Raw genomic sequence first — 21,093 nt, 5'->3', positions numbered from 1 at the left:
CGATACAGTAGATGCAGGTCTTTTTGAGTATCCTTTGGTCAGCACCACCTAATAACATGGAGGACATATTTTATAGTTTGGGTTTTGGGGTTGTAATAGAAATTCTGTCATATCGTTTAATAAAGTTAAATTAGAATCCACAAAACAATAAGTTTTGGAATGAACGCTATGTATGGAATATGTATGTATATAACCCCTTAAAACCCCAACTGCCTATAAAAACCCAAACAACCTGTTTTCAAATAGTCTTGTACTCTTCCCCACTTTGGCTTGCTCATTATGTAGGAAAAATGTGATGAACAAGCTATGCTTATATCTAGCTAATCTGTAAAGGTCTTTGTTCAAGTATAATGACTTATGCTTGTGATTGCAACTGTTTGCAAGAATGTCCAAGCTTACAGTGAATGAGAGAATCTTTACAGGATGTTAAAAGTATATAATGGGTTTTATAAGTGTTTTATATTTTAGGAGGAATTTTCCCAATATGGCATGTGAAACTAACAGCTTGTTAGTTTAAAATTCTGTAAGAAACTCAGTGTGTGCTGTGTGTGTTTTGTGGGGTGGGTTTTTTTTGTAGCTATAGTAAACAAAAAAGATCTGAAACAGATTGAAATGGGGAGGAACATGAAAATGATAATAGATCAAATCATTTGCAAAATACTGTTTTATTTTCCAAAGGGATTTGCTGAATACAATTTCTAAGCAGAAAAAGGAAAAATGTGTGGAGTAAGTACAGCAGACGAGGTGAACAGAGGTGGAGGTAAGGGTTGGATTATTCAATAAGAAGTTAAATAGTGTCGTGGTTTAAGCCCAGAGGGCAACTGAGCACAATGCAGCTGCTCACTCACTCCTTCCCCCTCAGGAATGGGAAGGAAAAATCAAGCAAAAGGCTTTGGAAATCAAGATAAGGACAGGAAGGGGTGATTCACCCATTTTGGTCATGGGCAAAAGACAGACTTGTTAGGGGAAGAACGTCAATCTAATTCAAACACCACCACCACCACTTAGCAGAGAGAGTAGGACAGTGAAAAGTATAACCACATCTTAAAAATACCTTTTCCCAACTCCTCCCTTCTTTCCGGGCTTGGCTTTGCTCCTGATTTCTCTACTTCCTCTCCTCCAGCGGCACAGGGAGTGGGAGTTGTGGTCAGTCCCTCCGCTCCTTCTTCCTCAGGGAGAGGACTCCTTGCACTCTTCTCCTGCTCCAACGGGGGGTCCCTCTCATGGGAGATAGTCCTCCATGAACTTTCTCTGACATAAGTCCTTGCCTCAGGCTGCAGCTCTTCATGAACTCCTCTGGTGTGGGTCCCTCCTGTGTGTTGCAATCCTCCCAGTGCTGAACTACACCAGCACGGGCTTCCCCCAGAGTCCCAGCCTTCTTCAGGCGCAGCCACCTGCTCTGGTGTGGGGTCCTCCCCGGGCTGCAGGTCGGCATCTGCTCTCCCGGTGACCCCTATGGGCTGTGGGAGGACAGCCTGCCTGCTCACCACAGGCTGCAGGGGGGTCTTCCACTGACTTTGGTGTTTGCAGAGGTGTCTCCTTCACAGCTCCCACTCCTCCCAGGTTCCCCTTCTTAAATATGTTATCGCAGAGGCACAGCCACTGTTGCTAACTGGCTTGGTCTTGGCTGGATGTGCCTCTGACTTGGAGCTGGGGGAGCTTTGAGAAGCTTCTTATGGTGTCACCAAAACGGGATAAAAGAACTTATTGACACCATTGTGATGTAGATAAGCAGATACTCCTTTATTAATGGCTGAGTGCATAGGGGAGTCGTCTCACCAACAATGCACACCTAACTCGTGTAGCATGCTGATTATATAGGATACAGTAATACATATTAATCAAGTTCTCATACATAAACATGATAATTCCTGTAACTCATTTTCTTATTCCCACCTCTTCCCGGTCATGCGCATTTGAGTCCTGGAATGAGTCAGGAGACTGCTTTTGTGATCACCACGGACTATTGACCTAAAAGAAAGACCCTCCAATGCCTTTGACACAAGGATTTTAGCTCACATTGTGATTTTAACATGCTCCAAGGCCCTTTCACAATGTAACTTTTAGAACATCTGGTCTACAGGGCAATAAATTGTCCTTACTGAACAGTCTTAACAATGGTACCTCCTTATGAGTCTTATTCTTTGAATAGAAATCTGGTTAATGATTATTACTAGTCTATGTGGCCTTAGCCTGAAATTTTAAAAGGACTTTGTAGAAGCATAACTGGTTGTATGGTTACTCTAAATCATTCCTTATTTAAATCCAAATCATCAAAAATCATTAAAATCAGCTCAAATTAATAACAAATCAGTAACAACGGGGACCACTGCTGCAACCCCTCCATGGCTACCAAAACCCCTGCCCCACACACAGTGCATGGAACTAGTACGCAACAGTGAGAACAAGGGCTAACACAAGTAGCACCTAGGAAAGGCACAGAAGAATCTTGGGCCAGAAGATCAATGATGGATCCAGGGATTTAAAAAAAACAACCCAGGTTCTGTGAAGTGGGAAATCGATTGGGAACAACATAGTTGGTTTAGTTAAAAACAAGGCTTTGAGCATGTCTTCTGCAGTATGCTGGGCAGAAGATGATATGGGCTTACCTTGGCAGAAAACATTAAAATGAAGTTTGGCTGTTGTTACTTGATCTTTGGAATTGCTATTGCTCTGGCTATCAATAAACTTCCCTTGATATTGGCAGTTGTTGGTTCTCTGCACACTAGAAATTGTGCTGTGGAAGGGTTGAGCTATGCTTCTCTTCTATGCCCAATGGTGGGGATTTTGTTTGGGGAACCAGTCTAGTGAGTGTTTCTTAATCTGCCCAGTATACACCAGTAAGAAAGATTTCCATGAAAATAGGCCACATTTACCTTCTTTAAAATAAACTAACCAGCCTATAGCACAGATGGACACTTGGCACGGAGGCAGTGGTGTTTAGTTGCAAAATGGTTTAAAGAGTGAATTCATATCCTGGAGACCTGAATGCCCATTCTCAAAAGGTTCATATGGTATAACTTTATTTTCTCCCCTTATTTTTTTCTATTTTCCCTGATGGGTGAGGGGTGGTCAGGGACTAGGCTGTGGTGACTACCTGGAGGGACTGCGTGCTACTGTTTCTCTTGATGCATTCCTAAATCTGCTGTGCAGTAAGATGGGTGCTTTCTTGAAGATGTGTGAGCATAGATGTGATTGCACTGTTTCTTTAACAGGATTGTCCTATTTGTATATATGCTGTAGAGTGTTTCTTTTTCTACTCCACTCTCAGAATAGCTGTGAAAACATCTACCACAAAACATGCATTTTCTTCCTCTTTTGAGTCTTCATTCTCAAAATAATTTGAAATAAATCACAAGTAATGTGAGGAAAGAACAAGTTGTCTTTCTAGGCAAGTCCAGGGTGGGTGTACTTATATCTTAGTAATCATTACAGAACAAGTATAGTGATGGGGCACAAAATAAAAGCTGAAATCAGTGAAAAGAATCAGATAACTTTTTTTAGTGTGCTGTTTTGCTTGGATTCGTACCTTGCAATGGCAAGTTTTTCAGAAGTAAAGATCTTTTCAGTTGGTGGCTTCAAAACCTTGCAAGTTTTAACTAAGATTTCCTTTTATTGATATTGTGAACTCCTGCTTAAGCAGTAATACATTTATCCTAACTACCCCTGTATTGATCTGGCACTGTTACTCCAACATCCTGGTTCACATATTTAACACCTAATTGGTAGATTATTCTGTGTTTTCTATAGTCTTATTCTAGAATAATTCCCTCCTGAAGGGTCTCAGCTGTCAGAACTAGAAAGTACTGTGTATTTCCAACTAATAAGTAATAGGCTTTTCTCAATCTGAAGGTTTACCAGCCTGTTCCTTAGAGACTGACACATTTGATTCTCCTCCTGTGGGCATATAACTATTACTAGTATCACTGTTTGCCACTTTACAATTTAATTAACGCATAGTCACCAAGTTTTTTCTAAAGTAGCCTAAGGCTTCAGCTAAGAAGCAGCATGTTAAATAATGCTCTGCTAATGCCACCTGCTGATGCTGAGAGTACATATCTGTCTGCAGTTTCATTTTATGCAAAGTTTTTATATGCAATACTGTATACATTCAACGAATAACTTTTCACATGCTTTGTCCTAGTGCTATTTTAGATCCGTAGTAATGAATTAGTTCCAGCTCTTACTCAAGTGTGCAGTAACTTTATTTTAGCTGTAGTCCAATTCTTAAAATATAATTCCAGTTGTTAAAAACAAACAAAAAACCCCAACAAAAACCAACTTAGTCCTTGTTCTCCCTGTTGCATACTAGTTTCATGCCTTGTTAAACAGCAGACTTACCTTTACAGTTTTATAAAAATCTGTATTGTTTATTGTATCTCACTGTATCATAAAAACTTACTTTGTGTGTCTGGAAGCATGAAAACTTGTATGTAAACTCTTGGGTTTGTATGTGACACAGTGCAGTTTAAACTCGGTTTCATTTTTGTGACCCAACATTTCTCTTTGCTTCAGAGGACTCATGTTCCTGGTGATCAGGATCACAGGGGTAATAAAAAAATAGTAATTTTTTTTTAACTGGGAGTTGTCTTAACTTCACCGATTAGCAGGCATGCCTGCCAATAGCACTGTAAGACATGATGCCGTTGCACTTTTTTCCCTGTTTTTTAGGATGTATTTAGCAGTGGATTGTTTTTGTTTTAAACCTTGTTGTTTGATTTTTTTTTTCTCTGCTTGCACAGTTCAGTGTGATGTAAACAACCAAAATAGTCAAGTCCTAGAATTACGTTGTATCAACCTGTACATAAGCAGCAATTAAGTGGATCTGAAGGAGACTATAGAGAATTAGGGGCACACTTTGAAAGCCGTAGATTACTGAAAGTTTGCTTTTCACGTTAGCCTCCGCTAAACGCATAGTTTGGGAGGTGTGAAGGGAGAATAGTGACAGACTAGAACATGTCAGGCATGAGTTTAAAATGCTGAAAGAGAACTAATACCATTTTACAAAAAAAACCACCAACCCACGGAGCTATTGGCACCATTAATAGACTCCTACAGTCGCATCTCCTCCTGTTTGACAGACCTGCCTCCTTAAGGGGTGAGGATTCTGTTTCACATCTGCCTGTGTCAGCCAGGATCACATCCTTCACCTTCATGGTTAAGGACATAGTAGCTGAAACAAGATCTGCTTCTTGGTTTTGGTGGGGTTTTTCAAGTATTTAATTACTATTTATGACTAAGCTTTTCCTTGGTCATTCTTAAATGTGTATTTTGCTGTTCCTCTCATGGGACCCCTATCTTTAGCTCCTCTGATCCAACTAGCTGTTGTCAAAATACCTCGGAAGTTTTTATTTTTATATACTTTATTCAAATCCATTTTATTTCTTTTTCACTGTGTGTTTTCACTCCGATTTAGTTGCAAATGTCATAAATTAACTGTATTTCCCTTTACTCATAAGGGAAGAACTGATCTCTCTCTTTCCTCTTGTGGATGTTGAGGCAGTTATCTTTTGCCTGCCCTTAGCCACTGTGCTTCATCCTTGCGTGGCAGTGCATTTGTTGTGTTAGCATTCTAGCTTCTATTTCCCACAACTGACAAAATTCTGATCTTGTACAATATAATTATTTTCTATTGTCCTTCATTGTTCTTGCTCTATGTTAGGTTTTTCACTAATTTACAGTAAGAGGAAAGTATCTGGGCCCCTGACTTTTCTAATACTTTATCTCAGAAATACTCATCTTGTGGTTTAAAGTTCAAAACTGAGTCAGGGCCTCTACTGACTGGCACAGTATAAACCCCTTTGTCAAACAGTCTCTCACTGTGTTGGCCTTCCTATGTGGGAAGATGAGTTTAATAAGGGTGTTGAACTTGCTTTAGAATATTCTTTGAGTACTTATTATGAAAGTGAAAAATATTGTTGACAAAAAATACAATATGAGCTTGATTTTTTTTTTTTATTATATAGATTTGCAATTTACTTTTTTTGGAGGAAAATTAGTATTTTAAAACTGAAGGTTTTAAGATGAAAAATTAACTTTTATTTTGGTAGATAATAGCTTATCTATAATTTAAAATTTAAAGCCATCCTGTAATCCCTGAAAGAGGAGTGGCTGAGGGAAGGAAGAGAAGACTGACTAGTTTGATTTACTTTAAGCACCTTGAAGCTATTTCTGTTGTGTTTGCAGATCCTGGGTTTGAGGATGTCATTCTACTGTGTGTTAATTTTTTTGAAGTCATAGGTAATATTACAATGGCTTTTGCTTCCCAGTTCCAGACTGTCATCCTCTTCGCTGCTTGACCACATCTCTGCTGTCTAAATGTCTGCTGCTGGTCAGTACTTGCAGAATGCAGAAATTTACTGTGAAGATAAACTTTCACACTGAAAATTTAGGACTGCTGGAGAAGGAAATATGTCACTAATTTGAAATCTTATATTGTAGTTCAGTAGATCATAGGTTTTTTTGGTAGCTAAACTGACATTGCTATTAATCTCAAGTGGATGTTATGAAGGTAATTTCAATATATTTTAATCAATCTCTTAAATTCTCAAATTGGGGTAGCTGTAGATGCAAAACCATGGAGAAAAGAGATGGGTAAAGGGTGGGGGATACATTTGGAGTGATGGTGTTTGTCTTCCCAACTACCTGTTATGCATGATGGAGCCCTGCTTTCCTGGACATGGCTGAACACCTGCCTGATGATGGGAAATGGTGAATGAATTCCTTGCTTTGCTTTGCTTGTGCGTGTGACTTTTGCTTTACCTATTAAACTGTCTTTATCTCAACCCATGAGTTTTCTTCCTTTTACCCTTCCGATTCTCTTCCCCATCCCACCAGGGGCGAGTGAGCAAGCAGCTGTGTGATGCTTATTTGCTGGCTGGGGTTAAACCACGTCAAGGGGAAAGGCGGTTGCTGTAGTAATATTTCTTTATTTTAGTTTTGCTTTTGGCTGATACATGTGTGCATAGAGCTAACAGCATAAGTTTCTGAGTTTAAAGATCCCTGGTTACAGCTGTTTGAACTCCAGTTTGCTTTGGACTAGAACATGTGCTTCTCTTCTGCATCTGCCTCTTCTCCCCTCCTCCATCCCACAGCATGCCTCTCTGGAAGTGTACTGTGCTTTAATGCTGTGAAATGCTGTAATAGTAGTTGAATATAGTTGTTAAAGGAAATGTGAGGAAAGAAACTCACTGTAACAGTGTGTGAGAGTCTTTATATGTGTGGAGACCTGCTGCATCCACACAGGTACCGTGCAAAGATCATGTTACTTTAAAACACTGTCATAGAAAAAAATTAGTGCTAAATGATGGACTTTGTTAATACTAAAGAATAGAATTAAGAAATGCTACAGAAGGTCTAAACATATCTGGTTCTTGCTTTTCAGTCTAACAGTGGCTTGATTTTTGTTGTATTGGAACACTTAAGTGCAGTCTCATTCTGACAAGTAAAATGAAGGGGTTTCATAGTCTCCCAATATTTTCTTTTGAGGAGAAAGACTCAGAGACGCAGTACAGATGAAACTGCATCTGATCTGTATGTAATCCCTAGTGAATGATACTTTATAAATGTACTATTAGAAGTCCGAGGTAGAGTAAAAATATGCGTACCTAACTCTGACAATATTCAGATGTGTGCAAAAATTGATCAAATTCCTTCTAATCCAGAAATCGAGGTCCAGTTTGCTGGCAGATTTTGTATGCCTTTTTGAATGTTGCATGTACACTAACAAAAAGCTCACCCAACCTTACTTAGCCTGTGAACTTTGAACTAAAGAAAGAAGAGCAGACTTTTTCACTGTCAAGGTTTCATTAAATTTTAAAATACATATGCAGGTTTGTGGTGTCAGCAAAGAAAAGAATTTCTCCTGGTAGGGCTCAGATTCAGGACTTGAGTATCTGAGTTGGTGGCTTGCTACTCCAACTATCACTGTGGTGCTATTTATATATCATAATACCTATTAGCCAGGAGCTGAGGGCTCTGCTCCAGTGGAGGCATATTTACAGTGCGTGCATAATCTTTACAGTTTACGATGATCATTGTCACAGCACTTTCAACAGAAAGAGTTTCCCTGCCCGCAACAAACAACTCACAAGCTCACTGCACATCTCTTCCTAACCTCTTGCTGAGCCTTGACAGTCTGGCACAACTGCAGATTCTGCAGCTGTTTTTCTTTAATGAACTGGAAATGGCATTATACGGGTGCAGGCTTAGTGTTAACCTGTGATTGATGTGTTATTTCACTAGGTAACTTACTGTGTGCACGTATTAGTGCAGAACAGATATGTTTCACTGCACACAATAGGTTCATTCTTCACTAGATAAATATAATGTGAGTAATTGCAGTTCATTATGTAAATACCTCTGTATGAGACTTTTATGGATTAGTAATGGATTTTACAGAATATTTTTCTCCTACATAGGATACTGTTTTTTAAAGCAATGTAACAGTGTCCATCAGGAGGAGGGCTTCTAAGCCTGCAACTTATAACATTTTATTATAACTTGGTCTGACTTGAATTGGAGAGAACAATCCTGACTATTCAAACATCTAACCACCTACTACTGGGGGAAGAGGAGGGAAGGGTTTATTATAGACTTCCCAATTCTTTCCAAGCAGCTCAGTGGTTCAGTAGAAAAATTCCTAGACACTGAAAGAAGATGATGCTTTTAAATATTTGGAAATGCTGATTCAGCAGTGATGGCAGGCCAGAAGACCAAGTGAAAGGCTATTTGGTGTGATAGACTGTATTGTTGGTTTTGGTTTTTTCTTTAAGCATCTAGATCATGGAAGGTGAACAGGGGTGCAGTTTAGAAGAAGAGAAACATAGTCCCCTAAACAAAGGAAAAGAGAAGGGAGGGTTAAGAGGATGTAATGGAGAAGAGGAGAAATTAAGGTCTAAAGGCAAAACTCTTTGTGGTAGTAGCAGAAAAATATCTAAAACATAGGAAGCCTCCTCCTAAATCCTAAACTTTATAGGGTTTATTTCAAGTATTTATTTCCCTATTGTGTATATGTCAGTAGTGGTACAGAGATAACAAATATATTTCAATGTAATAATAGAAGCACATTTCAGTTCAAAAAATATGAGCAGGTCTTCTGCTGGTGAAGGATCATTAAGAATGAAATATTAAAGATCCATGTTAACCTGAGGATTTTTTTGTTATTTGACAATATGGTTTTAAATCCCATTTTATATTTAACTGCAGTTTTCTGCCTATCCTGCTGGCATGCAGGAAAAACCCAGCCAAATGACAAAACACTGGGCAGCACTTATTCCTCAGATTGCAGTGTTTTCATGAAGGCTTTCTACTTGGAATAATGTAGCATGCCCCTTGTTTCTGAGCACTAAAAACTAAATTTGTGAAGATTTACTTTTTGATTACTGTTAGATTATTCTGTTTTACAAATAGAGGATGTGTCTTTGCTTCTTACAATGTCCAATAACACCAAGAGGCACAAACAAAGTAATGTTAGTCAGCTCTGTGAAAAGGAAGGTTGCACAGTTTGCAAAGACAGATCTTTCTGTTGTGTTGTGATGAATTCCAGCCAATACTGTAATGTACCTGGAGAACCCAAACAGGCTTCCAATTTAACAATGTCTCTAAATATTGACATGTACAGAATGGAAGCCTTTGTGTTTTGTTGCAGTAGCTAAGTTCCTTGCATATTGAACAAAACCCTGTAATGGGGAAAATAGTTTGAACTGACTTAAAAAACGAGCTCAAGTCTGTAAATGAATGAAAGGAAAAGCCAGATAACAGCTGCTTTATATAATGGCTAGCCTGTCTTCAAACAACTCGGCTGTGAAATGATGCAAGCCTTGAGATTATTACTTTTCCCTGTTGGCAATTTGTATTCTTGAAGAGTGTGTGCACTACTGTATTTCAGTCTTGGGGTGGGGGTGGCAGGATGCTGGGTGATGCATATTGTGCCAATTGTGGTAAATAAGGTCAATTAGGACACTCTAGTTTTTCTAAATAAATCCCTAGTCACTTCATCTACAATTCTTAAAAATGTATAACGCTGGTTCTCTTGGTAATACAGTTAAGGCAAGATGCCCGGAAAGATGACATGTGTTGTCTTCAACTACTGCAGTTCTCTGGTCTTACGTATTTTTTGAAGCAGTAACTGCTGCTCTAAGAAGTGCTGCTTGAAGTGTCTGCTGTGGTGGAGTGCTGCCTTTCCCTGACAACAGAACTGTGTCACCAGATGTTACCCAGGGTAGTATGAAAGAGTTGTCACATGTAGTTGTAACTTTATTCTCCCCGATCTCTTATACTCAGTGCTGTGTGTATGTATGCAGATATATAAACAGACAGGTATCTCTCTCTCTCTCTCTCTCTGTGTGTGTGTATTTCTATCCTTTCCTAAAACTTAGTCACTTCTTGGCAGGGTGGGTGCAAGAATAGGAGAGCTAGTAATTCCAACTATTACTCCCTCTCACGTGTAGAGAGCACAGTTTGGATGGGGGAAGCTGTGTTTGCATTGGGACTGAGTAGTTTTGAAACTCGTTATCTGGAGGTGAGAGAATGGCACCAGCTTTGTAGGGCATGGTGCAGCATCCTGATAAAACACACCAGCAAGAATGCTGACTTATCAAAGATTTCCAGTGTTCAACCATTATATAGACTTGTATAAAACATGGGTGTCTTGTGCTTTTTTAATCTCCTCATAGGTTTTCTTTTCCTGGATCTAGAAAGCAATAAACAATAGAATCATTACTGTGATTGCAAAAGTATCTGCAATATAAAGGCACTGAAGTATGTGTATTGGTTAACACATTAAGTGAAAATGTGTAGATACGAAGCATCTCTAGAAATGCAGCTGTCTTCTATGTCTGATTACTACCATAAACCTGTTAACAAGAAATGCTATTGTAAGTCTTGCAGTGATAATTATTAATTCTTCTCCTTCACAAAAAAAAAAAGCTCACAGTATTACTTTCCTTTGGCAACTAAAAAGATCTGACTTGAGATCTTACAGCTTGAAACAAAGTAAGGAGTTTCCTAGAACAGCTGCTTGGGAGGAGAATTTTAAACAGTGCAAGTAAATGACACCTGGGGTGGAGATTCCCTGGTGAGAAATAAAACCAAAGTGAATTAGCAGTGCACTGATGAGTGGGTCAGTGGTTTCAATTGGTGATGGGTGATAATAGGTATTCTTATGAGCTTGCAGCTTTAACACTTGATTACTAGGCAAGTGTCACATGAGCATAGTGCATCTTATAAGGAAGGCTCTTCATGAATTTCTGACACCTCCTGTTCTGGAGGCTGAGCAGCTTCTGCAGTTTGGATTTATGGTAATTTTAGATAGAACTGAGCATAGGCTGTGATTTAGATAGCTTTCTGTTTTCCAGCAGTAAGACTATGGGCAGCAGTCTATATGAGTTGGAAGGCTATGTAGGATGAAATAGTTTTACTATCTTTATAAAGAAGGATGAGAGTATTGAATTTAGGGATTGAAGAAGTCAGAAAACTGCTGAGGGAATTTTACGTGCTTTTGTGAGAAAATGGCCAGTACCATTCTGTTGCTTGGAAAAGTGGGACTTGCAATAGACGAAGGCGAGAACTGAAAGTAGAGACACACAGCAATGGATTTGCAGGAGAAAAATGTGGAGGAAAAATAGGGAGCTTTAGTTTTCACGTACCAAATTATGCTCAGGAGAAGCTCTTGGGGTCTGATATCTTTCTTAAGCTTTTCTGTGAAACACTGACAAGATGTCCTTTTGTTTTTTTCCAGCAGCCCTCAGTTAAAATACCAGTCAGGGGAAAGTAAGAAGTTGATCCTCCATTACAATGGAGACAGTTACTTCTAGTAATATCTGAGATATGGAGGGCTGAGAACTTCACAAACCTTTATTTATGCTGATTTGAGAGGTCCTTGATAAATGGCATCTATTATTTATTAACAAAATATCACATTTGGGTTAAGAGGTGGTGTCACTGGCCTTTGATCGAATACTGTATTGAATAAATTATCTAAATATAGTATATTAGTTCCCATTTTATTATCAAATTGAAGATTAAGCAAAAGTGTTTTCATGACAAAACAAACTAAAAAAAAGTAATGCAAAACATTGGGGTGGGTTAACACTTGATAATAAGCAAAATTCTGACCCAAACTTGTTCTTTTTCTATACTTTCTACAGTCTATCTAATATTGGTTGCTTATAAGTAGAATTGTTGTAGTTTAACCCCAGCTGACAAAAAAGCACCACACAGCCACTTGCTCACTCCCCCCTGGTGGGATGGGAGTGAATCAGAAGAGTAAAAGGAAGAAAACTCATGGGTTGAGATAAAGACAGTTTTGCTTTATCTGTTAAAGCTACATGCACAAGCAAAACAAGGAATTCATTCACCATTTCCCATCATCAGGCAGGTGTTCAGCCATGTCCAGGAAAGCAGGGCTCCATCATGCATAACAGGTACTTGGGAAGACAAATGCCATCACTCCAAATGTCCCCCTCCTACTTTCTTCTTCCCCCAGCTTTATATTGCTGAGCATGATAGCATATGGTCTGGGATATCCCTTTGGTCAGTTGGGGTCAGCTGTCCCACCTGTGTCCCCTCCCAACTCCTTGTGCACCCCCAGCCTCCTTGCTGGTGGGGTGAGAAGCAGAAAAGGCCTTGACTCTGTGTAAGCACTGCTTAGCAATAACAAAAACATTCCTGCGTTATCAACACAGTTTTCAGCACAAATGCAAAACCTAGCCCCATACTAGCTACTATGAAGAAAATTAACTCTATCCCAGCCAAAACCAGTGCAAGAGTCAGAGTGTAAACTGGCATTTGTGGGTGATGGATATTTTTTTTTCCAATAGTCATAGGAAGGATGGCTTTATTATGGCCTGAACTTGTTAATGTTCTTGTTTAAAATGGAGTGATACATTAAAAAGTAATGAGCATAGCAGTCTGTGTCTCTTGCAATGTTAGTGACACTATGATGGATTAACAGTCTGTAAAATAGAAATGCATGCTCTGGCAAATATTTTACCTAACACTTATTAGTATATTTATGAGTATCAATTTTGCTTTTATTTTGCATCTTTTAAGCATAATCATGCTTTAATGTATTTTTTAAAACCCACAACAACCTAATAAATCTGCTATTCTTCAGCAGGTGAAGCCTGAGCTTTCCATGGTATGTAATGTCAAGCTATATTATTAAAATAGAAACAGAATTGGACCATTATACACAAGTCAGATTTTGAAACCACAGAGTAAGAAACTACCATGTATTTTTTCTGTGACAGTGTATTATTCGATGTGATGCTGAAATTATTCATTATGCCAAAGTCCACTTTTTCCACTGACTTAAGATACTATAGGAGTGCCCCCAAAATAGATTGTTTCATCTGCTTACAGGCAGCAAGGTTTCAACTAATGTTCACTAGCACAAGTAGCCACTTGCATTGGTGGAAAAAAATGCTGTCTTAAATTTGATTCTTAAATTTTGTTCTAAGTAACAGTAACTGCTGAAGTGAAACTTGGTTTACATAAAACAGCAGCTCTTAAATGGGTTCTATCAGGTTGCTATTGTGACCTTAAGACAATTAATGAATTGGTTACACTCTTTTTGAAGTTAAATAAATAAATTTTTAAACTGTGAAAAGTTAAGAAATGTATTTAGTGCTTCCTAGTATTATTTTAGTCTTATTGAAACCTGTTTGCCCTTTGATAATTCTTGATGGTCTTACTCTGCAATTGTGATCAGATATTTAAGACAGTCTAATACCCTCACTCTTCAGGACTTTTTCTTGTGTTGATGTATATTTTTTTTTTATGTAACAAGTTACTAGAATTCATTACCATAATGTGCTTACTACTTAATATATGCTATTTCCAATAGCCTTTTGAGATAACTTTGATTTTCAGGATCAGTCACTGTTCACGATAAAGAAGAGTCACCAAAGTGATAGAGCAGAAACAGATCACAGGTTAGGAACTGCTGCCATAGAATTATACAAAATTCATTTTCTGTAACATCTCATAAGCAGCACTGTGTTGACTAAACTACCAGTTTATTGATCTGATATTTAAGACTTCTGAAAAGTCACATTTCCAACTCAAAATTCGTACTTGTGATGCCAGAATTAATTGGAGAGTAAGAGAATTATAGGTCACTGAAGTACCTAATGGCTTTACATAATTACTTGACATAGCACTGTTTCTTGGGTCAAAAGCTATGTTATGTTTTCAACTTCGCAATAAGGACAGTATTTTGAAAATAATTAAATGTTAGTCTATAGTTTGCAGGTTGCTTTTAGCTGAGTGGTTGGAAACTTAACCTCACCGATGGCAGTGGGTCAATAGATGACACTTCATCTATCGATGCAAAAGGAGCTCTCTTTTGAAAGAGTCTGCTCAGTTCCACTTCCCCTCTTTCTCCCTCCTCGAATACATCATTTTTGGTACCTAGTGTTTATGTGTCACTAATCCTGCCAAGATCTGAAGTAGAAGCAATGCTTTTCCTAACCTTTGAAGTCTGTATTTTGAGCTTCAACAAGGTTCCCTTAAAGCGGCTCTGAGGAATTTGCAAGGTTTGAGTGAACATTCACAGAACATTATAGATATTACTAGAGGTTTCATTTTAGTGTGTAGACAGTAATAAATTATCACTTAAATGTGTTGTGACCTTTAGTCTTCATTTGTGTCATCAGAGCAAGAATGCTAGGTTTGTTTGTTTCTGTAGTATTCTGTCCATTATGTTAGAGCTCTCAATTGCAGTTTTCCATTTTTAAGTCCTATCTTCGGTTTTCAAGTATTTTGAATGCATTAAAAGCATTAACATTTACAACCTAGCACTAGCCTTGGGAGTAAGAATTATAATTTATTTGCTTAGAGAAGAGTTCATTTCCTAGCATGACACTCGAAAGAAACCAAACGCGGACTTTGTCTTAATAGTTGAAAATTCAAAATAAATGAAGCTTATGTAAAATGGCACTAACAGACTAGAGCTACAGTGGACTGCTGAAATTGGATTTGGTTAGCTATAAACATCATTAGCTTAAAGCATTCTAGCTTACCATGCAGCGTGAGCTCTCATAGGCTGGGATGTGATAATGCCTTGCTCTTTTACATTTTAACTCCTTGTGCAGATGCTAAAGCCAGCTGAACATAGGCTTTGTAGAAGCTAAATTAACCATGCGTTCCTTGGGGATTTATGGCAAATAGTGAGCTTTATTTGGGGTTGAAGTGTGCTAAAGATAATGTGAGAGTAACCTAAAGTGCTGTACTAGCAACATATTAATTGTCAGTATATCTTAGTAATTTTTTAAATCTTTAGAGACTTTATTCTCGTGTAACTGATTTTGAGTATATGTAAACATAGGTTGCAAATGCCCTTAATAATCTCATGAACTGAAATATTAGTGTTTGATTTGACCTGAACAGTATACACAAGCAAGATGATAATATTACAAAGTTGCATACAAAATACTGACACGGTTTAGAATTTTTGCAGTATTTTTATTTCTACAAGTCACTAGTTCTTGCCCATTATGTGAAATTGTGTTCATTTAATCCAGTGAGTAATGTTACTTGACCTCAATCTTTGTTGTAAGTGGGTTGGAATCGGTCAATAACTAGGTATTCCTGTACCAATGAAACAGATATATACACATGGGACCTCCATAAAATTCTAAGAATACATGTACATATGTTAAGTCTCTGCAGAATAGGCCTAATGTGCAGTCTCTTGCTCCTTCTCAGATGTACAGCTCACTTGAAACAAGCCTGTGTTCTTAGAACCTGCAAACAGTACTTGATGAATCCTTCCACCATTGGGTTGTTTCCAAATAATAAATCCTGAACGTTCAGATTTTGCCTTTCATCTGACAATCACAAAGTGCTTTGTGAAGCTGAGATGACTTTTGCTGTCCCTATACTTCTGTTTTCATTTGACATGTGTAAGTTTATGTGAAACATTATACTTGCAGAGAAGTAAGGGAAAAGTAGTATACAGTTGTTAAAGGCTGGAAGGATTTTCAGTACAGGACATCATATTAACTTGTTTATTGCATGAGATGGCTATAACCCTTCACTTCCTTTTTTCCCCTTCCACTGACTTTATTTAAGGTTCACTTTTTAAAAGAAGTATTTCAGAGAAAAGGGGGGAAGGGATATTTTAATCTCTTGAATCAAACAAAGAAAAAGCACTGTAGAAAACACATTTGAGGATTATAATCTCAGTATTTAGAATTGTTGAAGAATATACAACAAAGCAAGTATTAACACCACATCATGCAGTGGAGTTAGGACTTGTCTATTTTGCAGTATCTGAATCTTCTAATATATGTGGAATATAGATAAACTGATGTATTTACTTTTTTTAAAATTAATTTCTAGTGGGGGGCTTCTGGCAGGTTAGCCTTCTGCATTTATTCCTCTCTGTTTATAACTTATTGTAGATAAGCATCTGAAAAAAGAAATACAATAAACATTTGTGTTAATTATATCATTTCCTCCTACTATTCTCCCCTGCACCATATGTTCTCTTCTCTTTATGCCTCTCTATTGATTTTTATTAGGGCTTGATTCGTGTCTAATCAGAAGACCTCAAAGTATGCTCTGGTGATGCAAATGTGACCCCATTCCTGCACCCTTTTAGAAGTGTAAATATATCTGGAGGTAGACAGAGGAAAGAAGAACGGGATTAATTTGTCAGGTAAAATTACTATGTATTTATGTACAGGGCTTTCCTTTAGTCTGTGTTCTGTACTTCAGCCCTTGTGTCAAATCTCATATTACCCTTTGCCCTTGACCTTTTCTTTTTGTTAGTTTGTTTGGGGTTTTTTTTGGGTGGGTTGGTTGGCGTGGTTTGTTTTTTCCCCCCAATCCCTTGGTTATTTTCCTGAATGTGGTCTACAGCAAAAGATCTGGGGATTCATCAGCTTTCTCTGGCTGTGCCTGTGACTTTCCTTTACAATACTTGATTCATGTGTCAAAATTTTACTTCTGCTTTCATGGGGAAAACAGATTCTTTAACTTTCTGTGAGATATTAAAATGTGCCACTGTACTTGATCATCAAAGACACAGCAGGAGATTAGATGCCATTTTTATCCCTTAAAAATGGGTGACTGGAGGCAGGGCAATCCAACTTAATGCACTTGTATGGGGAGCTCTGCTGCTGAGACCACTGGCACGTAAGTTACCTGCACTTACTGCTAAGATGTGATTTGGTTTTAGAATAAATTTGCTAAGTGATAAACATTTTCCTTCCCTGATTTTTCTAGTAGGACCAACACATAAAGATTCATTCAGATTTGTCAGTTATCTATAACAGCATAAGGACATGAGAGAAATGCCACATTACTTCCAAAATATAAATTCATTACTATGCTGCTTTGAAAGAGCTTTCTTCTGACTTTGCTCCAGGACATCACAAGGCTGTACCAAATAATGAAGCATGCTGCTATATCCCCAGTATAAAGAACTTGAATGTTTCAGCAGAACTTACTATTTCTTTTTGCTATTTATTTCCCTTGGTCCTTATGTAAACCTGCTTAGGGAAAGTTTCTGCATCCTCCTCATGAGGACAACATGGGGGAAATGGTAACGTTAGTTTAGAACCTGATGCCTTGATTGCAGTGATCTGCATACCAGGAATAGTCAGTAGTGGTCAGGCCAGGATACAAAAGCTTGACAGAAAGTGTTGTTACTCCTAGTGGTCTTATACATGTGGTTTGTATGTGTTAAACCACTGTTACAGTATAGGTTTGCTTTCTGTTCACTGAATTACCGAGAGGAACTAAATAACTGCATGAACATAACCCGTGTGCATTAATGACAGATGCTGGAAGCACTCTACAGTATAATGCATGCAAATGTTTGTTAACACAAAAGGAGGTGGCCATGCTTGTACTGCCACGTATAAATTTATTTTTCAAGTAGGTTTTTTCTGAGTCTAGCAATAGTAGAAAAAGGATTTCTATATTTCTATATGTAAGTGTCCAATTATACATGCCAAATGCGTATATTGGAGATCTCGTATGGTATTGAATGTATAATAAATGTAAACAAAGTCAAGGTTTGACAAGTGACTTTATCATCTTTTTTTGCCAATAATGAGTGATGGCTTTAACACATGTTAAATTTCTCAGGCCTACTGAACACAGACACATTGTATGTGCTTTCAAAAAGTTTCTAGGGCTTCCAGTAATTATTTGAAGAATGAAGCTAGCTGTTACTTGTCACCAGTGCACTGTGTTGACTTGAAGCTGATAAGGATCTGTGTTAATGTAAAAACTAAGTTTTAGTCCCACAAAATTAGCATTATGAATTTCCTTCCTGACATTGTTTGGCATGTTAGAAAGCTAAACAGCACAAGCAGTGAGGCAGTCCACCATCCCTGTTTCATTCCTAGTTTTCAAAAGATATTGTTTATATAATATGTTCAAAGGGGCACAGAATTCATTATATACGGTTAGTCAGCCATGTGCACTTTTACATTTCTGCCTGTAGGTAGGCTGAACACCTGGTAACATGGCAGCATATTTAAAACACTGCTTAGAAAATCCACAGTAACAGCACAGATAATAGCACTTTCAAAATGGTTGATCAATAGACAAAATAAGTGTCACTTTTAACAAAACTTTCATTATTGTCTTCACATGAAGGTAGTAGTACAGACAGAATTATAATCTATTTACTGTTCTTGGTGGGGATGGCCAGTGGGTGCTGAAAGTTGCAGTGTACCTGCTACTCTGCTTCCCTAAGGTAGTCTTTCTACCTTTACACTTCTACTTTCTTCTGAGAAAGCAGAAAGCTTTTATCAGCCAGGTGTTGAATAGAGGTTTTGATATTTAAAGCAAACTGTTCAGTGCTCTTAGGAATGTTAATGTGGAAAAAAAAATACAGGTACTACATATCTAGCTTCAAGACAGAAAATGTTAAACAAGACAAGAAGAGCATACAGAGGCAGAGTGAGTATTTTGAAGTGTTAATTCTAACTACAGTGGGAAGAAACTAGAAATCTGGCGCGGACACGGGAGCTATATTGTATGATGCAAGGATGACTCAGCCCGTGCTCAGATCATCCCTAGGTCTTCCATACTTATTTACATTAAAGTTCAATGGCTATTTTAAGTCTGTGCCTTTAGTGGAGAAACAAGCAGAGGGAGAAGAACAAAAGCAAAAGGAAGGAGGGTAGATGTTAAAATGCAACAACAACAGAAATACCTGGTCCCTCCTGCTCCCCATGCTGCTCTCTCCGTGGAGGAGCTTGTAATCCTATGTTTGCTATAGCAAGAGGATCCTTCTATGAGCACAAATTAATAATTTATTCAGAGGCTCGAGTCAGTTAGCCCGCATTGATTTACTTGTGCTGCATTTCTTTTCATTCATAAGCCTTTGCTAGTCCCGATCTCTCGGCTAGTGACTCGCTGCAGCGCTCAGGCGTGGGAGGAAGCAGCAAACGTGCCTTTATGCACAAGGACGCGCTCTATAGGACTCGGGGAAATGGGCGAGCCTGACCTAAACGCGGGGCTCGCTCCGGGAAGGCGCAGCTCCGGTCCTCGGCGATGCCGCCTCGGCGGGGATCGCTCCTCTCCTCCTGCCCGGCGCGGCTCCGCCGCCGGGGTGCTGGGCGGTCGCGGCGCCGAGGGCTGAGCTCCCTCCGTCCTTCGCCTCCCCGGGCTGTGTGACAGACGCTTGTCATGCAGCGGTGCCCTGCCTGAATTGGCCGGGGCGCCGGTGGGTGTGCACGGCCCCCCCGCCCGCCCCTGCCAGCCCCGCCGAGCCCTCCCTAGCTCAGCCCCCGGCAATGTGCAGCGCTCTCTTCTCGCCTTCCTGGAAGGGCTCAACTACACTTTCAGCTCCTCCAGACTTTCTCTGCTTTTGCCATACAGAGGCACCCTCCCTCTGGTCCAGCTCCTCCTGTGCCTGCCTCTCTGGCTCCGCGCTATCCCGTTAAAAGGCTGCTGCTCCTGCTCCGCCGAACCAGTGCGCTGGCTGACTTCATCTGGGATGAAGGCTGGAGGTTATCGGCGAGGGAAAGGAGAACTCTAGGCAGCTTTCCATTTGCAAAGTGAGCAGTAATTGCAAGAAGACAGCCTCCCCAGTTGGAATCAATAGTCTGCTTTCTTGCTGCTAAGGGCACTTTGGAGCAGCAGTAGGTCACTGAAGTAACTCCAGCACACTGCTGACTGCGGAGTTGTAAAGAACTACATGCAAGTGGCTGCAGTAGTGCTGGAAAACGCTTTGCTGTTACCAGGGACACAATAGTTTTCAAGTCATTAGAGCTTCGCTTCTGGTCCTCTCCTTCCATTACACAGAGAGGGTCATTCTTTGGAGGGATGAGGATGGAGCTGTGATTTCGTCTAGTGGTGTTCTAGTGGAAGGGGTAAGGGTGGGGGAAAGAGGCTTTAGAAGCAAAACCCCACTGCTGTTGAAGTCAGCTTTACTTGAAATTCCCCAGATCTTTCCAGGCACAGAGAGGCACAATGCCAGAGAATCTGAATCTTCTTCGGGCTTTTTGGGGTTTTTTCTTTATCTTCTGGACAGCTTTTAACACAACCTTAGTGGATGTGGTTGGATCGGAGCAGCAGATCCCCTTGTCTGTGTAAGTGCTTTCATGCTATTGCTCTCAGGACCACGTTCAAGGATGAGAACTTGACTGCTCAAGTTCTCATCTTTTTGTATTGCAGATATTTGACTGTTCAAGGAATCTTTGCTCCTCTGTCAGCTGTGTTTAAAGTGGTAGTCTCCGACGTGCTGAGCACTACTTTGATTTTATCGTAGGAGCATGTGTTGGTGGAGTATGTGGCCGCAGAGTCTTAACTAAAGTGTTTGTATTTACGTGGGTTGAGGCTGTTAACTCCTACTGATGTGAGAATTTATCATTCAGAACTGTTTTGCCATTTATTTGCTTCTTTTCTTTCAATGGATATATGTTATATTGTGCCAAAGCATGTTTTTGTACAAGTTGATTCTTTACATTTAAAGAGTGCACGTTGGGTAGTTTCATATCAGAGGCCTTACCTTAGCACAGTGTCTAGTTTGTGCTTATACTTGAACAGCTTTGCTAATCTTTTGCTGTGCTTAGGCTCCTTAGTGAGCTCTTTAATGCAAAATTGCTAGGATCCTTCTGAGTG

At 39.2% G+C, this 21,093-nt stretch overlaps 1 protein-coding gene across 1 annotated transcript in view; it reads left to right on the top strand.

The window, feature by feature from the left end:
* The first annotated feature begins 20,426 nt into the window (after positions 1-20,426).
* The window catches only part of CACNA2D3 (calcium voltage-gated channel auxiliary subunit alpha2delta 3), a 468,701-nt gene continuing 468,034 nt past the window's right edge, over positions 20,427-21,093 (top strand). The window contains exon 1 of the mRNA XM_074879359.1: positions 20,427-20,561. Within this exon, the coding sequence (XP_074735460.1) occupies positions 20,443-20,561 (119 nt within the window). The 5' untranslated portion in view covers positions 20,427-20,442. The remainder of the gene's footprint in view (positions 20,562-21,093) is intronic.

This window comes from Strix uralensis, chromosome 10 (assembly GCF_047716275.1).
Source record: "Strix uralensis isolate ZFMK-TIS-50842 chromosome 10, bStrUra1, whole genome shotgun sequence".
NCBI classification, from domain to species: Eukaryota; Metazoa; Chordata; class Aves; order Strigiformes; family Strigidae; genus Strix; species Strix uralensis.
Note: the sequence above shows the minus strand (reverse complement) of the source record. Positions and strands in the feature narration are given on the sequence as shown.